Below are 16426 nucleotides of genomic sequence, written 5' to 3' on the forward strand. Positions count from 1 at the left end.
TATTATTCTATTTAGCTGGTAGCAAGAAATTGTATATAGCATGTTTTAGTTGACTAGAGTGATCTGCATTCTTCTGTTGTCAAAACTATCTGCGACTTACATCACTTTTACTTGAGTGCAAAATTTCACTATTTGCTCTTTTTATTGTAGTTTTTCTTCCCAAGCCACAAATGAAAATAGGACAGAACACAGGCTAAACAAAATAAATAAATAAATAAATAAATAAATAAATAAATTTGTAGATTCAGTTGTCTGACATGGATGCACTTCAAAATAATCAAAACAAAAACAAACACTGATCCCAAAGTACTGAAACTCAAAACAAATTATGTTTTTTCAGGGGTGCAAGCCATCCTGCACCCATCTCCACTAATTATATATACCAGCTCTGAGATAACATTGGGGAAAGGGCAGATTTCTACTCCCCGCTGTTCTGCGGCCTCCAGCAAGGTCTTGCCAGTAAAAGCGATCACGTTTGATTACTTTTGGCTATATGGAATGCTTCCATAAAATTTTATAGATATATATATATATATATATACACATATATATATATATATATATATATATATATATACACACACACACACACACACACACACACACACACACACACACATAGGGAAAAAATTAAGAATCTGTTAATTAAATGAATTCCAGGAATATTGCCAAGCCTTTGAATAAGCCAAGAACTGCAAATCTGCAAGTCATGGGTTCAAAGATCCCCGTTTCTTGAAAATAACCTTGAGGCCTACTTTGGTGTCTGCTGTGCTGTCTTGTACCCATCATTGTGTTACTACCCACTACAACTAGGGAGCAGAAATTACTCAGGTTAAGAGACAATGATGGATATTACTTTCAAATAAGAAGCACCCCGTGGCATGTACTTCCCCACCCTCTTGGTCAGCCTTACAGCCAACAGTGTGGTAAACAGGAATGCAAATTGTATACACATTATTTCTTAAATACTGTTTTGTATGTTTGGTTCTCCCCTGGCTGAATCTGGAAATGGTTGAGATGGATCAGCTGAATCTGGAAATGGTTGAGGTGGATCAGCTTCCTACCCCAGTTCGAGATGTTCATTCTCCAGGGACATAAAAATATAAGCGATGATATCCTTCTTTCTGCAGTTGTCACCTTCTAGTAGGATACATATGCCATTATGTTATCCATGGCTGTGCCTCAAAACCACCAAAGCTTCCCTTCTAACAGGAACATCAAGCAGACTATGGATTCCGCACCAGTGATTGGCCCCTCTTCTTTTGCAACAGTGCCCCAAAGATGCCTTTCAAATTACCAGAGGTGCTGCTTGTATAAGCAACCCTCACCCACATCCAAGACAAAAAGCATCTAAAGCAGTGTCATGGCAACTCTTTAAGATATACAATTCCTTCTTAACTGTCAGTGAAGCTAGGGAACTGTCACTACACCACATAGTGTCCCTATCCAACTAACTCTGAGGCTGTAGAACTGCCGCTACAACATCAAGTCTCTCCCCCTGAAAACTATAGAGTTGTTGCTACACTATATAGTGTACCTGCCCTAGCATTTCTGAAGATACAGAACTGTCACTACACTATGTTCCTGCCAATTTGGTGCTTTGGAAACTAAGGCATCCATGCAGCACAGAATGGTCATGCCCATCTGATGACTTTTGAAATTACAAAAAACTGTGAACACCATACAAAGTCTCTACCAAACATCCCCTGAAGTTGCAGAATTGCTGCTACACTGGTCAGTGCCCCTACCCAACCCAACTGTTTATGCATCATATAATGCACATGCCCCTACCCAACCCAACTGTTTATGCATCATATAATGCACATGCCTACTACAGATCTGTCAGTACAGCATGACCATGACCTTGTTCAGCCACCGCCTCTGAAGTTAGGAAACTACCACTGACTGTACAATGTCCCTGTCCAGCCACCTTTCAAACACAGAGGGAGGGCAAAGGCATGTAGATATCGCCAACTACTAACCCTGTAGGTCACCATCATCACCTCTCTGAACACCCTCACAGCTACAAAAAGCATTTCCTAGAAAACGGCTCGACTCCAACTGAAGGTGGCCTGATAGTCAGCAGAGACAAAGTACAGAGGGGAACAAAACAGAGGCTATGACTCAGCATCTCAAGAATACTAGACAGTGGCTACAAATGGATCCTGACTATAACATTATGACAGCAGCCACCCACGGTGGCAGTATGACACAAGTCAAGCAGCAGTCTTTTAGAGCAAGAATAAAACTGATCCTTGTGAAGGAACGGATCTCTACCCTTGCCCCTGCCCCCCCCCCTTCTAATATAAAGGTGCATAATTAACATTTGTTCTGCTGTAAGACTGGTTTTGGATTAAGACTTAGAAACTGGGTACATTCTTTTACTCTGTTTCATCCACTTGGGTTGTCGCACACATTCTTAATTAGCTACCTCTAATTATTCTGCAAGAACCCACCTAAGAGAGCTGTTCTTTGGAGAGATCTCTCTCTCCTTCAGGGGAAGGCAGTGGTGTGATACAACTTACTGCTTCATATTATATTTACAGTCATAACAAAACAAACTTTAAAACAAGCCTACTTTAAATACAAACAGAAAAGGCAGAATAACTGCAGAACAGTTTAAAATGGAATTTATTAATTTATAGGCAGGATACTAATGAAAATCTCGGGCATGAATTTGACAAATCCATTGTGGTGAACACACACACTGCTGTCTTCCTATATATTTTCCACATCAGTCAGAAGACCCATAAGCTGTGTTGACGCATATAACAGACTGTAGGAAGCTGTGTTTAGGCACATAACAGACTGTAGGTTATCTCTTTAAATGCTAAGTAATGAGCACAAATCTAGAAAAGCAGTTCTGCAGTGTGAAGACACCAATAATAAAATATCAGGTAACAGCAACAAACAAGGTAATTACAGCATTGTTTCTTACTTCAAGCCTCTTCTCAGGGCCCTGACTATTTTCTCCACCTGCTGAGGTTGCGGAACCATTCCACCAGACCCTTTATGCAAAGGGGGATAGACTTTCACAGATTTGACAGGTGACATCTTCGATCGCACAGAAGTACCACAAACAGTGTAGTTCCTAGAAATACAATTTCAATGGTTTACAAAGAAAGCATGTATTTGTAACATCACTACTCAAGTACATGCAGTTTCAGTAAACTAGTCTCTGGAAGAGTAATCTTCTGAACTGATACTTATCTACACAATGTATGAAGTGAATCCTGCTTAGCTGTTTTCAAAAAGCTAGCAATTATGATATCTACAATCAAAATTAAATGAAACTTAAAACTGAAGGAGGTGTCAAAACTCGGACAGAGTAAGACATTATCTTGTATAGTCCTTAGAAACCCCATTTCACAACAGATTTTGTATTCCATTTTATGGTATATAAACCAATGAATAAAAGGTGCTTTTGAACTAACTTCCATTTCTGTAATGCATTGTGTGTCTAATATCAAACAGATTTTTGCAGACAAACTGCATCACTCACCTGGACAGCTTTCCAGTTTAATACTTAATTAAATCTGCTCTGAGTTCTCTTTTATAAATTGTTTTCAATCAGATGGCTTAAAACTCAAGTCTTAAAGACACAGTACTAAGTAAATCAAACATTGCAAGAACTCCCCATGAAACCATGTAAACCAAAAAAAAAAAAAAAAAAAATCACCACTTACTCTTGTAGGATGTGCATCTGGTGAGGGGGTGATACTTAAGATATGCATAGAAATTTCAAATAAACTGATTACATTTGCTTTTAATTATAGTCAGTTAATCTGATCAAGTTTGCAAAAAATCCTGTCAGAAAAATAAAAAAATTAAGGTTATGATGTCACTGATTAAGATACTCCCCTCTGCTGGTCTCCAGTTGAGTGCCAAACAAATTATGCTAAAACTATGCTATTCAGCTTTGATGCTGTAGGTTGCATATTCTTGTTGCTTGACCTAAACACTGTAACTGTTGAAACAGATGGGGCTTCTACTGCCATAAAGGTAATAATGTACGCATACATATGCATTTATTATCCATTTACTGAAGCACTTTGGAGCTACTAACTAAACCTGATTTTCCTGTGTGGATGGCATTACTCAAACCATGTCAGAACACAATGGTTTGAGTCCTGGTCCCTACTTCCAGCTGGCATCAGTATCACACACAGTCCCTACATGTTCAAGAAAAAGGGGTAACCTGCTGGCCACACAAGCAGAGGCACACTTCAGGTCTTTGGCTGTGGAATTTGAGGGACATTCTCAAACTACCTCCATCTAATGTTTGTCTCTCAATTTTCCTATCTGCTCCCACAATCTGCAGCATTGAATGTACATTCATTCCTAGTATGCCAGAGTAACATTTCTTCTATTAATAGATCAGAGTCATATCTCCCACCCACTCTGCCAAGTACCCTACCTGATGGCTCATTACTGGAATGCTTGTTGTCAGCTTTACATTACCTCTGCCTGTCTCCTTCAACAAAGAAAAAACTCTTTTATATACGTGTTTCACACATTCTACATTTTTAGTTCCACTTCTGATGCTATAACTTAATAAAAAAAAAACATTCTGTGCCTGAATAACCCTCTATGTGAAAAATATTTTTGTCGTGTTATAAATGAAACATTCTCATTAGTTCCGTGTATGACCCAACATTTAGTATATCTCTTGTGGAAAACACTGATCTTTTTGTTTTTTATTGCTTTTCTAGATGTACTGAGAAGTTTTTATTAAGCTCCTTTTCAGTGTCCGTAGTGCACAATGCATTCCTTTAGTCTGTTGCATGTGTGCATCAGCAGATACTGTACCATTTTTGCCATCTTTTGTACATCTCCAGCCCTGTTTCTGCAGATGTAAGCTCTACAGAGCCGTGTTCGGTAAACTAGACATGAACTGGAATTCATAGGTGTACTTGCAGCAGTGCAAGCTGTTCTGCTCACAGGGCCTACTGTACTAATCCAAATTCTTCTAATTTATAGTCATGCGCATTCGGCATGGCACTAAGTCACTTAACTGAACAGTTTAAATAATTGCTCAGCTCAGTGCCCTATCATTTATGTACAAGTAGTACAGGTACTTGCAAAGAATCACACTCTCCCTGAAATGCAGACAGAGAGGCAGACACACTGGCATACCCCCCCCCCCCCACAAAGACATGAACAGCCACACACAGACACATACTGCACAGAATCACTTATTTGAATGAACGGCCAACGAAGAAGGCCGAACAGAGTGCAACAGCTGTAGCTAGTTCTCTGCTCTGCATTAGTCTGCCTACCATGTGAGACAGCACAGACCAAAGAAAGTCATACATACACACTTGCACAGACACTCTGAAACTCTGTCTCTCTCTACATACACACAGCCACAAAGACATACACATGTGCTCACGCACTTATGGATAGACAGTGAACTGCACGTCTTACTTGAACTGGCATCCTGTGCAGGGAAAAGATTACTCTGCTTCACCCTACTTGGATTTTCCCACTAGATTGCACAGGTGTTACATGGATAATTGTTGTGAATATATATGCATTTTGTGCAAAACTCTGTATGGATCTTGTATAGTATGAATGTCTATGAATCATGCACTATGTACAGCAGTGCACTAGGAAGTGTACGGCCTAACTAGCATATGCCTTGCCCACATGTGCATGTGGCTGAGCTCACCTTTTTTATTCAGTAAAGCAAGGCTGCACTACTGAGTAGCAGGACATTTATTATGGTGATCCCCTAGAGTACTATGCAAAGCCACTTGTACAGCTTTGATAGTATTGCAAGCTGCTACAAATTACATCCCAGGTCTCTCCATATGTCTGTGTAGATGAAGAATAATTTTCTGTTTTCTGTCTTTCCCTCTCCACATATTGTAGAATATGCCTCCCATCCTTAGGCACCTAGTGTCTGTCTTTGTTGACATCTTATCCCTAATAAGTAGACTTCCCCTTCTTTTCTGTTACAACTGGTAGGCAAGTCACAAGTCTGAAACAGCTTTTCAAATCACAGAATGCTGAATCTGTGAATGTTGCCATCAAGTGCATGTCAGACATGAAAAATAACTTTTAAATGGCTGTTTTCTAGAGGATGGAGTCACTGGCCCCATACCACCATATGGGGGCATTTGATTCCTGCATTCTTAGCTCTGAGTCACTGCAACTCAGGAGTGCAAAAAAATTGGCCTTAAAAATTTATAATAAAACCCAAAGACTTGTGAATGAGCACATCTTCCTTATTTCTCATTTCTATGCACTGAATGCAAGCTGTCACTCAATAAGGAAGCTCTCCAAGGGTGCTTAGCTTCTTCGTACCCATCACAAGATCCCACATATCAACCCTGTTGTAAATCATGAGTCTGCAGATGGATGCCACTATGGTGCCAGGATCCATGATGTTATGAAGGCACTATAGGCCTGCACACTGGATAAATATGAATATGACTTAGTGGTTGTCCATGCAGGTGTGAATGACTTGTGGCACTCAACCCTAAAGCACGTGACATGTTGGATCATACTTTACATATTTTGCATGCAGGCAAGACTCTGGCCTTGAGTGGCATACTAACTTCTCCAAGAATGATATCTAAATACAAACACAAGATAACTGATTTCAGTAATTGGCTAAGAAGTTGGTGCCATTCTAGGAGGTTCAGTATTTGTCAAACAGCAGAGAGATGGAAAATAGACTTCAATAGATAATGGCTTGCACCTTCTGTTTACTGGTCAAAGCCTTTGTTGACCCCATGTTTCCTTTTTCAGGCCACATCTACAACATTTCCACATAATACATAGGGCAATTGTAAATCCTAATCCTGACTAAATCAAGGTTGCTCTTCTCCGAGGTCCTAACAACAAGCTGTCTGATCGTGAGGTTTTTCTACATCTAAAACACATCCATGACTTTGTATTGTAACTGAGAGTTGCTTTCAGTGCAGGGATAGCACTCCCTCCATTAATGGGTTCAGAGCCTACCATGCTTTCAGGCCTGAAGGCCACTGCAGAGGCATCTCCATATTTGTCAGAGATAAAACCACCTCTAGGCAAATCCTCTTGGAGCCTAAAAACAAACTTATTAAACTGAAACTTACCCTTTTTCTTCTTTCTGCTTTTCCCAGTTAGGGGTCGCCACAGGGGATCATCTGTCTGCTCATGATTGGCAGTGGAGTTTTACGGTGTTGAATTGCCAGCCCAGCACCCAACCTTCCACAGAAGGCACACACATGCATGCACTCACACCTACGGACAATTTAGAGTGCCCAATCCACCTACAGCATGTCTTTGGGATGTGGGAGGAAACGGGAGCACGCAGAGGAAACCCATGCGACCACAGGGAGGACATGCAGACTCCGCACAGAAGGCACCCCAGCCAAGGATCGAACAGGAGAACCTCTTGCTGTGAGGTGGCAACGCTAACCGCTGCACCACCGTGGCTACTTACCCTAACAAGCCTAAATATCAGTTTATAGCCTGCTATATAATGCCATACATATCCACAGTAATCCATGACAGGTTCTTAAATAAACTTGGTGAACCTCCCTTAACAAAAAATACTTTTATATTGGGTGATGTCAATTACCCTTTCATTAACTTGTGTACCTGCATCTCAAACATTGAGTATGCTCAAAGATTCCTTGATCTAGTAAACAATAACAGCCAAGTAAGGGCTAAAATATTCTGTACCTGGTTCTCACCAACATTGGCCCCAGTTGCACCAAGCCTGTTGTAACTCCATCCCTGCTAAGTCAGACCACAAATTAGAAATCATCTCCTTTAAAACCACTCAATCCACACAACAGGAAATAATTCTGAATTCAAGGACTTTAAGCACAAAATATAACTGCTGATACTTTATGATATGCTAAGTTTATTTGCAAGTAACCACTCCCCATGAAGATTCAGATTATGCTTTTTCATCTGAGCTCTACTCCTGCATAACAAGTGTATAGGTCAAATAAAGGGGAGCTTTAAAAAATAAACCACTTTGATGGTTCAGCAGTATAAACAAGCTTTATAATAAAAGAAAAAACCTTTTATTAAAGTTTCTTATCAGCCCAAATCAATGACTCTCTCAAAAAGATCAGTAAGGAACTAAAAACAACCACTACAAAGTCCAGTTCTAAACATGAATGAAACTATCATCAGAAGCCAAAGACAACTACAAATCCTTGTTTAGTTACATTAGGGAGCTGAGATATAACTTTTTTAATGTGCGGAACTAATCCAAAATGGCATTGCCCCTTCTGATCTTAAGGACAAAGCTAGCATTTTTTGCAGTCAGATTTAATGCTAACTATACTCCAGAAATAGTCAATGAAATTCCACAAATCCTTGAGTTCAACTTACACCCCCAAATCTTCATAGAATATGTTCTTTCTGTACTCTGTAAAACTAAAAACAACACTTCCATGGGCAGAGACAATTTACCTGGATGTCTAAATAATAGCACCAGACACGCTCTTGCTCAAATCTCCCACACTTGTTTAACTTATGCTCATTCCCAGGGTATGTCCATGAGGTTTGGGAAGCTGCTATAAACCTACCATAGACCTCAGGAATTATAAGCTCATCAGGCTAAATAACCTAATTTGTAAAGTCCTGGAACTTATCATATCTAACTTCATAAACAATGACATTAAAAATCTCATGCAATGGGACCCACAACCGTTTGGTTTTGTCAGGAGAAGATCATATCTACTTAAATTAGTAACTTTTTGAGAAGGTTACAGAGGTAATAAACAACGGTGACATCTTTCCACATAGCATATCTGAGCCTAACTAAAGTTAACCAAACTAAAGGTCGACCCTAACACGGTAGGATGGATTGCAAACTGGCTGAAGGATCGAACTCATACAATTAAGGTGGTAAGTGCCACTTCAGCAAGTAAGACGTAAACCACTGGAACATTGAAGGACTTAGTACTTGGACCACTCCTTTTTGGTAGATACTTTTCCAACCTCCAACCCAAAAGCTGTGACCCATGCCATGCTTGACCATATTCACCAATGAACTGCAAGATGGACATTATTGCCCATTCCCCTGCTTATATATAAACCCTTCAACAAAAACTTCTTCTTCTTCTTTCGGCTTTTCCCAGTTAGAGGTTGCCACAGTGGATCACCTTGTCCGCTCATGATTGGCAGTGGAGTTTTATTCATAGATTCATAGGTTAGTACTAAGCTAACTGCCCTTGCGAGCCATTTTAAGCCTAGCCAATTATCCCTTGTGAGACTCAAACCCTGGCACCTTGTGTTTGTAAGGCAAACACCTTAACCATTAGGCCACCCTCCCAAAAGGTGGCGAGTTGCCAGCCCAGAGCCCAACCTTCCACAGAAGGCACACACATGCACACACTCACACCTAGGGCCAATTTAGAGTGTCCAATCAACCTACAACATGTCTTTGGGAGTAAACTGGAGCACCCAGAGGAAACCCACATGACTACAGGGAGGACATGCAGACTCCGCACAGAAGGCACCCCAGCCGAGGATCGAACCGGAGAACCTCTTGCTGTGAGACGGCAATGCTAACCGCTGCACCATCGTGGCCGCTCAAACCCTTCAACAAGAACTAGCCCTTACTAATTAACTGGTGTACTGAGAAAAGGGTCAAACTAAATGTGAAAAAGCATCAGTGTTGCCTTCTGGAAGCACTCTTCATCCACAACTTATAACGTAGCAAATATCCCACAATATCCCAGCCAATACAGACATGGTAGTCAGGGATCTTGGCACATGTGAAGATAATTCCATCACTTCTAACCACATTGCTACAACAGTGTTTAGAAATTCCATCTGTCTAGTACAAGTAATATCCAAAGGTATGTTATCCAGGTATTGTCCTTCTTTTCTCTGCCCTATTTAGACCGATTATTAACTACAATGCTCATTTCAGCATGCACTTAGCCATACATATCAGAGATTTGGAAAAAATACAGTAGTTTCAGATGAAAAAGATTGCTGGCATATAAACTATTAGCTATCAAGTCAGACATGAAGCTCTATCCCTAAACTCTGTCTCTTATAGACTCCTCTGTGGAGATATATGCTTGTCATTTCAGGCCATCAAAGGACCCCACTGGTAACGGGTCTCATACTTTCACAGGATGAACAATTTCACAAACATCAGAATTAAGGAACTAAACCTCCACCAACATATAAGGAAACATACTGGAGAGATAGATTCATTACCCAACAGTCTCCCCATCTCTCAAACAAGTTGCTTGTATGTTAAGCAGAATGACACCATTGCCTCTTTCAAGATTAACCTTGATGATTGGATAGGTACCCACAGGTTCATTCCCAGCCCAAAATGCCTTACCCTCCAGGAGGCATGGAGGAAATTCTTGACTGTGGTATTTGGGCAAGGCCCAAATAGTCTTGTCCAGATTTACTTGCCTTGTAGTTTCAGTGAATGATCCTATGACAGACTTTTCCTTCTGGACCCAGTGCAATGTCCCTTACACAGACACTGAAGAGATTTATTGTCAGTGTAGCCACCTTAAGATCACCCCAGTCTACATTCCCCCTCTCTTTTCTATGTTAGCAATTAAAGACACTCTCATACAACTTTTTCTTGATGGTCCCAGCAAGAAGGACGTAAGGCCAGTTTTAAAATAGATGCTAATTGAACCAGGATCACCTAGCTTGTAGTCAATGTTTTATCCCTCTATGCCACCAAAGCAGCATACATCTATTTTAATATGTTACTACTTCAACTGTATGCATCCCTAAGGCACTTAAAATTCTCGATCACATACCCCATCTACACTCTAGCTGCAAAGCTCCATATATTCAAATTGTATTGTTTCTGTTTATATGGGTTCTGGCACAGGCAGTGCAACATTTTTTTATGTCATTAGGCTAATGTGTTTTCCAGAACTGCACATAAAACTCCATCCAGCATTCTACTAGCTGTCTGCCAAGATGCATAATAACTTCCTGCTTTCTTTCATTGATCCTGCTTCCTGAATATCCCAATATCACAACAGCTCCTTTAGCTCAACTGACATACCCATCACTGGCTACATTTTATTTGTTGTTTCTACTGTCTTCCATCAAGTTATTATATATTTTTGCATTAGGTTGTATTTTTTGTTACAAAATTTAAACTAGCATGTCCTACAACATTAATCCGAGCATGCCAAGTATTTTCTTATCCTTTCCATACCTTCTTATGTACTGTTATGCAAAAAATGAAAACTCTGTTTTGGACCTTCTGCAATATGTGTTTTACAGTCACTGAAAAGAACTGGTACCTGGAGTGAACTCTGACTTCTGTGACACCCCAGTGGTTACCAACTAATCTGAGTAAACTCCTTTTACTCTGACCTTCTGTGCCCTAATGTCTAGCCACTGTTTTACTACATGCAGCCACCCTATTAGCTATGCTAATTAATTTTAATTTTCATTTGGTCCACTACTAAACCTTTAAGTAGTGCCATCTAACAAAATATAACAACACGGTCTTTGTGATATTCTCATCACCCAATTAAAGAATCTCATTATATTGTCTGGCATGGTGATTCTACTGTGACTCCCTGCTGCCCCACTGACTTTCAGATTTTTTAGAATTCTTATGGTAATGATTCCATGACATACCGTACAACTAAGGTTAAATTTAACTGGTCAGTTTTTTCTAGCATCAGCGTTGCTTACACTATTGTGAAGTGGAATCACACTGTTAGAAATGTTTTTTGTAGTACTTCCACTGGTCCTCTCAATTACATAACAATTCTAGAAGGAATGAACCCTGTAAGTCCCCACTGCCTTGCATGCCATTAGCATCTGGAGATCTTTTAGGAACATTTTTCCTGTGAAAGGACTGGAATTAGATTCCTTATCCCAGGTATTTTTGTCAGATTGGGACCCTTTCTTTTCCACTGTAAATGTGAAGCAGAAGTATTCATTTATTGGCCTGTCTTCTAAACACTACCTATAAGCAAACTATCTTCACATGAACCCATTTTGCTTAGTTTCACTTTTCCTTCCTTGTCATTCACTGCTAAAAGCTTTTCTCTCTCTTATTGGCTGAATTGGCTATCTTTTTTATCTTGTGGGTGTTTACTTTTATTGTCTGGAAAAAATGTGAGCATTTAGCAGTAAATAGTTGCAATAATAATCAGAACAAGTGGGCATTGCGCTAAGTAGTGCTTTATGTTATTGAGACAAGCCCCTCGCATCCCCACTACAGGAGACGGATAGTACTCATCATACACCTGCTACTTGTTCATAATCACCTCTGAGGTCACTATAATTTTTTCTCAAAAATCAAATATTTGCCTTTTTTTTCTTTCTCCATTGACATGAGAATGGCAAAGCAGCACATCTGTCATTCTGCGTTTGACATTGTCCGATCTTAGCACTTGCATTTTCAAATAAGCTTCCTCTCCCTTACTTTTCTAACTGCTTTTCTTGGTTGCTTTTACTTTATTTGCCATTATTTTCTGCCCTCTTCTTTCTGTATTTCCTAATATTTTTAAAATTATGTTATGTTTTCCCTTTCCCTTGAGGACACTATTTTTGACAGCCACAGTATATTTCCTTCCTTTTACTTATACATTTGTTTCACATAATGCGCAGTGGTTTCTCTTACGGCACTTCTGATGCTTCCTCGGTAAAATTCCACACCAACTTTGTTTCCTTCAGAAAACCTTTCAGTAAATGTAAATGCATATATGTATGCAATTTAGAGTAGGCATTCAACTGACATGTTTTGGGGAAGTTGTTGAAAATTAATCACGTAAAGTAGAGAGATCATATCAATTGCATATATCCTTCAGACCTGGTTGCTAGAATGCACTGCTCCATACTATTTGTCTGTCATACTAAAGTCCAGAACACTTCTTTGGTCTAACTGAACTCTATGACAGTGAAAAACAATGCAATGAATTTGAGAAACAATGGTCTGACCTTGTTCCAAATTACTGTTCATTTCCATATATGACATCCCCTGCCCCTCCTCTTTCAAAATACCATGTAGTACTTGCAATGTTCCAAGTATTTTCTAGTATAAGCTATCCAATGATGATTATCCCTTCCACACCACTAAAAGTGGCTTGTTTTAGAAATGGCTGCAGATATGGTGCTGCACTTAAAATGTGGCATATTAAAGCTCCCATTAATAAAAATCACCTCTTCCTCATCATTTCTTCATCTTTTTCCTCTCCACTAGGAGGCATTCTATATGGAACCAATCTGCAGACTGGGATGCCATCTGCAGACTTTGTGATCCCTGGCTCTCTTCTCCTTCATGGTTGTTTGTTTATTTTCTTGTTTTGAAACGGTTTGCTACGGGAAAAGCTACAGCTTATTCTGTTCCTTACCCTCCCATAAACTGTGCAAGCTTTTATATTTACCCTCTAGTTATGACCCTCTGTGCACCATGATTCAGTTACTTGCACAGTGTAAGTGCATTGTTCTTACAGCAAAGCCACTGCCTCTGGTAGCTTTTTTCTTACACACTGGTCACTGGGACTAATTAGTTTTCATTCTTCTCAGAAGGGAAACTTCTCTGCTTCTATATACCTTACACCCCCTCCTCTCACCCTTTTGCAGGATATAAACAATCACAATTCATTTATTTTTATTTGACTTACACATTTCTGCCTCATTCAAATTACATGTCCCTATATTCCAAAAACCTGGTTTAGGTACTTACCTGCTCTTTGTGGAAGCCAGTGGGCTGAAGCCAGCAAAGGATCGACTTCTTGTGACCCCTCGGCCATCAGCAGGAGAGACAAATTTCAACTTCACAGACATTGTTTGAGGCTCATATGTACCACCTGGGTAAGTAAACAAAACAGAATCAGGCAAGAAGGTGCTCTTTATGTAAAACAATTTAGCAAACACTCTTGTGATGATCCCTGCAGTGGTAACCTTTCACACCTGCTTACACAAAGTCTACAATGCTTCTTTTTTTTTCCATAATAAATCTTTATTGAAAGTCTACAATGCTTCTGATTTTCTTATGTACATAACAAACTGTGTTCTCTAAAGAATGCTGATATAGCCAGATAATGCTACTCATACAACTTCAGGGATTTATTCATGTATATATTAAAATTTGTTAACATGGAAGACCCATAGAATCAAAAGCTAATTTAGAGGAGACCACTAGCATACATTCGGAGCATAGAACAAGGGCAGGCACAATAGCAATCATGACAAATGAATAACAACATTACACTTACACAAAAATAAAAACATACAATTCACAGTCCCAGTGCCATCAGCAAACCGGGGTTACATAAAAACCAGCAGAATAAAAAGTATAAACAATTAAGAAAGTAAATCAATGAGCAAACTACAAAAAAAGAAAAACTAGTCCGGGTTCCCATTTTACAGTAAATTTTGTACAATGCAGAGAGTGCCTTGGAGTCAGCAAGCCAGCAGGTTAGTGGTTGTCTTTGTTATCACATTACAACTGTCTGTTAACAGCTATTTGTAAAGGACAGCTCAAGTACACAAATTCTCAAGCTTGTTAATTTATAAGTAAATCAAACAAAATGGCTAAAGCTAAAAAAAGCATGCTTTACCTCACTGCACTCCTTTACTTTATTATGCTCATGCCTACATTGTTGCATCTTAAACAGAGTGGTCAATGACAAGCAAAGGAAAATGTGATGTGCTTTTTTTTTGGAAGGCTGCAAAATATTACTGCTGCAAATACACTTCAGTTCCAGCACTGAGACACTGCTCCTTTGTGAACTGTGTAACAGCATGTGGGCAACTGCCTGCCAACCAGAGCCATTAAGCTCCAGGAACTATGAAATGAGCCAGTGCAATATAGGCAACTGGCTGTAGGCCTTACAACATTTGCTCCTCCTTTTATTTCCTTCCATGCTCCTAGAATCTCACTTTGAGGTGCTACTTTGTGCTCTACTCAGGACCCATTTTCAGTGATGCCTCAGAGGGCTGCACTGATTTTCCTTTCCTCTGAAGCTGGGGGTTTAAAAAGACTGCAAGGTGTTTGTTGTCATTTGTAAGGCAAGAGATATTACAACCAAGAGATGGAAGGGAAGATGCCAGTTGTCTTTTTTAATACTGCTGTGTCTGTATTTTAACAGTAAAGTAACTTCATCCTTCTGATGTGGTAAAGTTGAATAAGAAAACCACCCTCCACAAAATCATAGCATTGAAATGATGTTCAGTCTTTAGCTTTGCTTAGTGACTCAAAAATGCAGCTATGCTAGATAGCTAGATTTATGTCTCCATGGCTATATCATTTATTTCAGACATCAAAGTGGCATATTGTTTATCTTTTTAAACACTGCCATTCTTTGACCATATACAGATAAATATCACTGATTCCACATTTCCAAATGACATCTTCAGATTCTTGTCTGCCGTATGTACTTCTGTAATATCTTAAGCCTGGCTCCATATATGCAGTATAATATCTCTTACCTCTCAGAAGGTATTTTTTTCCACTGACTGGGAGGTGGAAGCTTGATGTACTGCACATAGGGTTGTTCTCATCCAAATTCGGACAGTCCACTGTCCTTCTACTGAGCCTGCAGCTGGTCCACCAGTGATGCCTCTATCTTGTGCTGGTAGACGTTGACATGACTGAGTACTTTGAGCTGGGGATCAGATCACAGACATACATCTTGAAACTTGTAGTCTGCGCCCTGCTCCAAAAGTATTATTTATTTTCTGCCTAAAAGTACTTTAGGAGTTATTCTCCAAACTGCTAATAACTCTTTATGGAATGGGGTCTTCCCATCTTTTTTAAAGGGGACTAGGTAACGTCCATCCAGATGTTTTGCATAACTTCCATCGTACCACTGACCTCATTTTATTACAAAGGTTATTTTAGCATTTGTTTCTGTACAGCTGGAATTTTATCTTAGGACCCACAATGACTTACAGCCATTCCAGTCTGGTTTTGGAGATGTAACAGCATAGACACGCACTACCTTGAGAAGGTACAGAAGGACCCTTCTGTGGTGATGATTCAGAGATTGTATTCTGGCTTGGTTCTATGCAATCTGTCATCAACATCTGATCTAACTGAGCAGTTTAAGACCTACTGTGGGGCTGCCATCTACTGCCCCTGCATGGTTTGCTTTCTCCCCCAGTAGTCCCTGGGGTAAATTCCTCATCTTCCTACCCTTTGTCATGTGGGTTCTATTTTGGGGCCTTTTATTGTCAGTAAACATGCTTTCATTCAGTGCTGTCATTAAATGAACTGTTCATCCTCCTCCTCCTCATCATCATCAGTCCACTTTGACCCATTTTTTACACTGAGTCGGGATGTTGTTCAACTGTCACAATCCTTCTTGAGTCAAAGCCACTCTCCTACCTTCTTTGACAGTCATGCCTGACTATCGCAGGTCTTCTCTCACATAATTCATCCATCCCTTTGGTGAATACCCTAATTTTCTCTTGTCTTCTTGCCTAGAGCAAATCTTCACCAATTTATCTTCTG

General features: G+C 39.8%; 1 protein-coding gene across 6 annotated transcripts in view; it reads right to left on the reverse strand.

Moving 5' to 3' along the window:
• The window catches only part of RIPOR3 (RIPOR family member 3), an 856049-nt gene that overhangs the window by 519496 nt on the left and 320127 nt on the right, over positions 1–16426 (reverse strand). For 5 of the 6 annotated variants that reach the window (XM_044089954.1, XM_044089953.1, XM_044089949.1 and 2 more), the window contains 2 exons: positions 13655–13778; positions 2939–3091 (listed from right to left, as the gene is read on the reverse strand). In XM_044089954.1, coding sequence (XP_043945889.1) covers positions 2939–3091; positions 13655–13755 — 254 coding nt within the window. In that variant the 5' untranslated portion in view covers positions 13756–13778. Of the gene's footprint in view, positions 1–2938; positions 3092–3502; positions 3556–13654; positions 13779–16426 lie in introns of those variants that run through there. The other variant, XM_044089952.1, reaches the window with a different exon arrangement.

The sequence above is a fragment of the Protopterus annectens genome, chromosome 12.part0 (assembly GCF_019279795.1).
Source record: "Protopterus annectens isolate FY-2018-M chromosome 12.part0, PAN1.0, whole genome shotgun sequence".
Classification (NCBI taxonomy): domain Eukaryota; kingdom Metazoa; phylum Chordata; order Ceratodontiformes; family Protopteridae; genus Protopterus; species Protopterus annectens.